The sequence below is a fragment of the Penaeus monodon genome, chromosome 30 (genome assembly GCF_015228065.2).
Source record: "Penaeus monodon isolate SGIC_2016 chromosome 30, NSTDA_Pmon_1, whole genome shotgun sequence".
Lineage (NCBI taxonomy): Eukaryota > Metazoa > Arthropoda > Malacostraca > Decapoda > Penaeidae > Penaeus > Penaeus monodon.
Window position 1 is genome coordinate 14,710,477 of NC_051415.1, and position 207 is coordinate 14,710,683.

Below are 207 nucleotides of genomic sequence, written 5' to 3' on the forward strand. Positions count from 1 at the left end.
GAGGTGCGAGGCGACGACACCGGGGAGGCCGTCGGCGTCACGTTGTTCGAGTGCAGAGGCGAGTGGCTGCCGCTGTTGTTGTTTCCCGAGCGGCGCCGGCTGCAGGGAAGCGTGTGCGACGACCTGGTCGGGTAGAGACAGCTCTTACTCTTTACAAGGCCGGCCAACGCTCAGGGCCTCACTTTGTCTAACCATCCACTCCAGGGG

The 207-nt window shown here is 64.3% G+C and overlaps 1 protein-coding gene across 1 annotated transcript in view; it reads right to left on the reverse strand.

The window, feature by feature from the left end:
• The window catches only part of LOC119592543 (serine/threonine-protein kinase BRSK2-like), a gene marked incomplete at its 5' end in the record, with an annotated part of 48,994 nt that overhangs the window by 5,477 nt on the left and 43,310 nt on the right, over positions 1-207 (reverse strand). Inside the window, 1 exon segment of the mRNA XM_037941409.1 lies at positions 1-123. Coding sequence (XP_037797337.1) covers positions 1-123 — 123 coding nt within the window.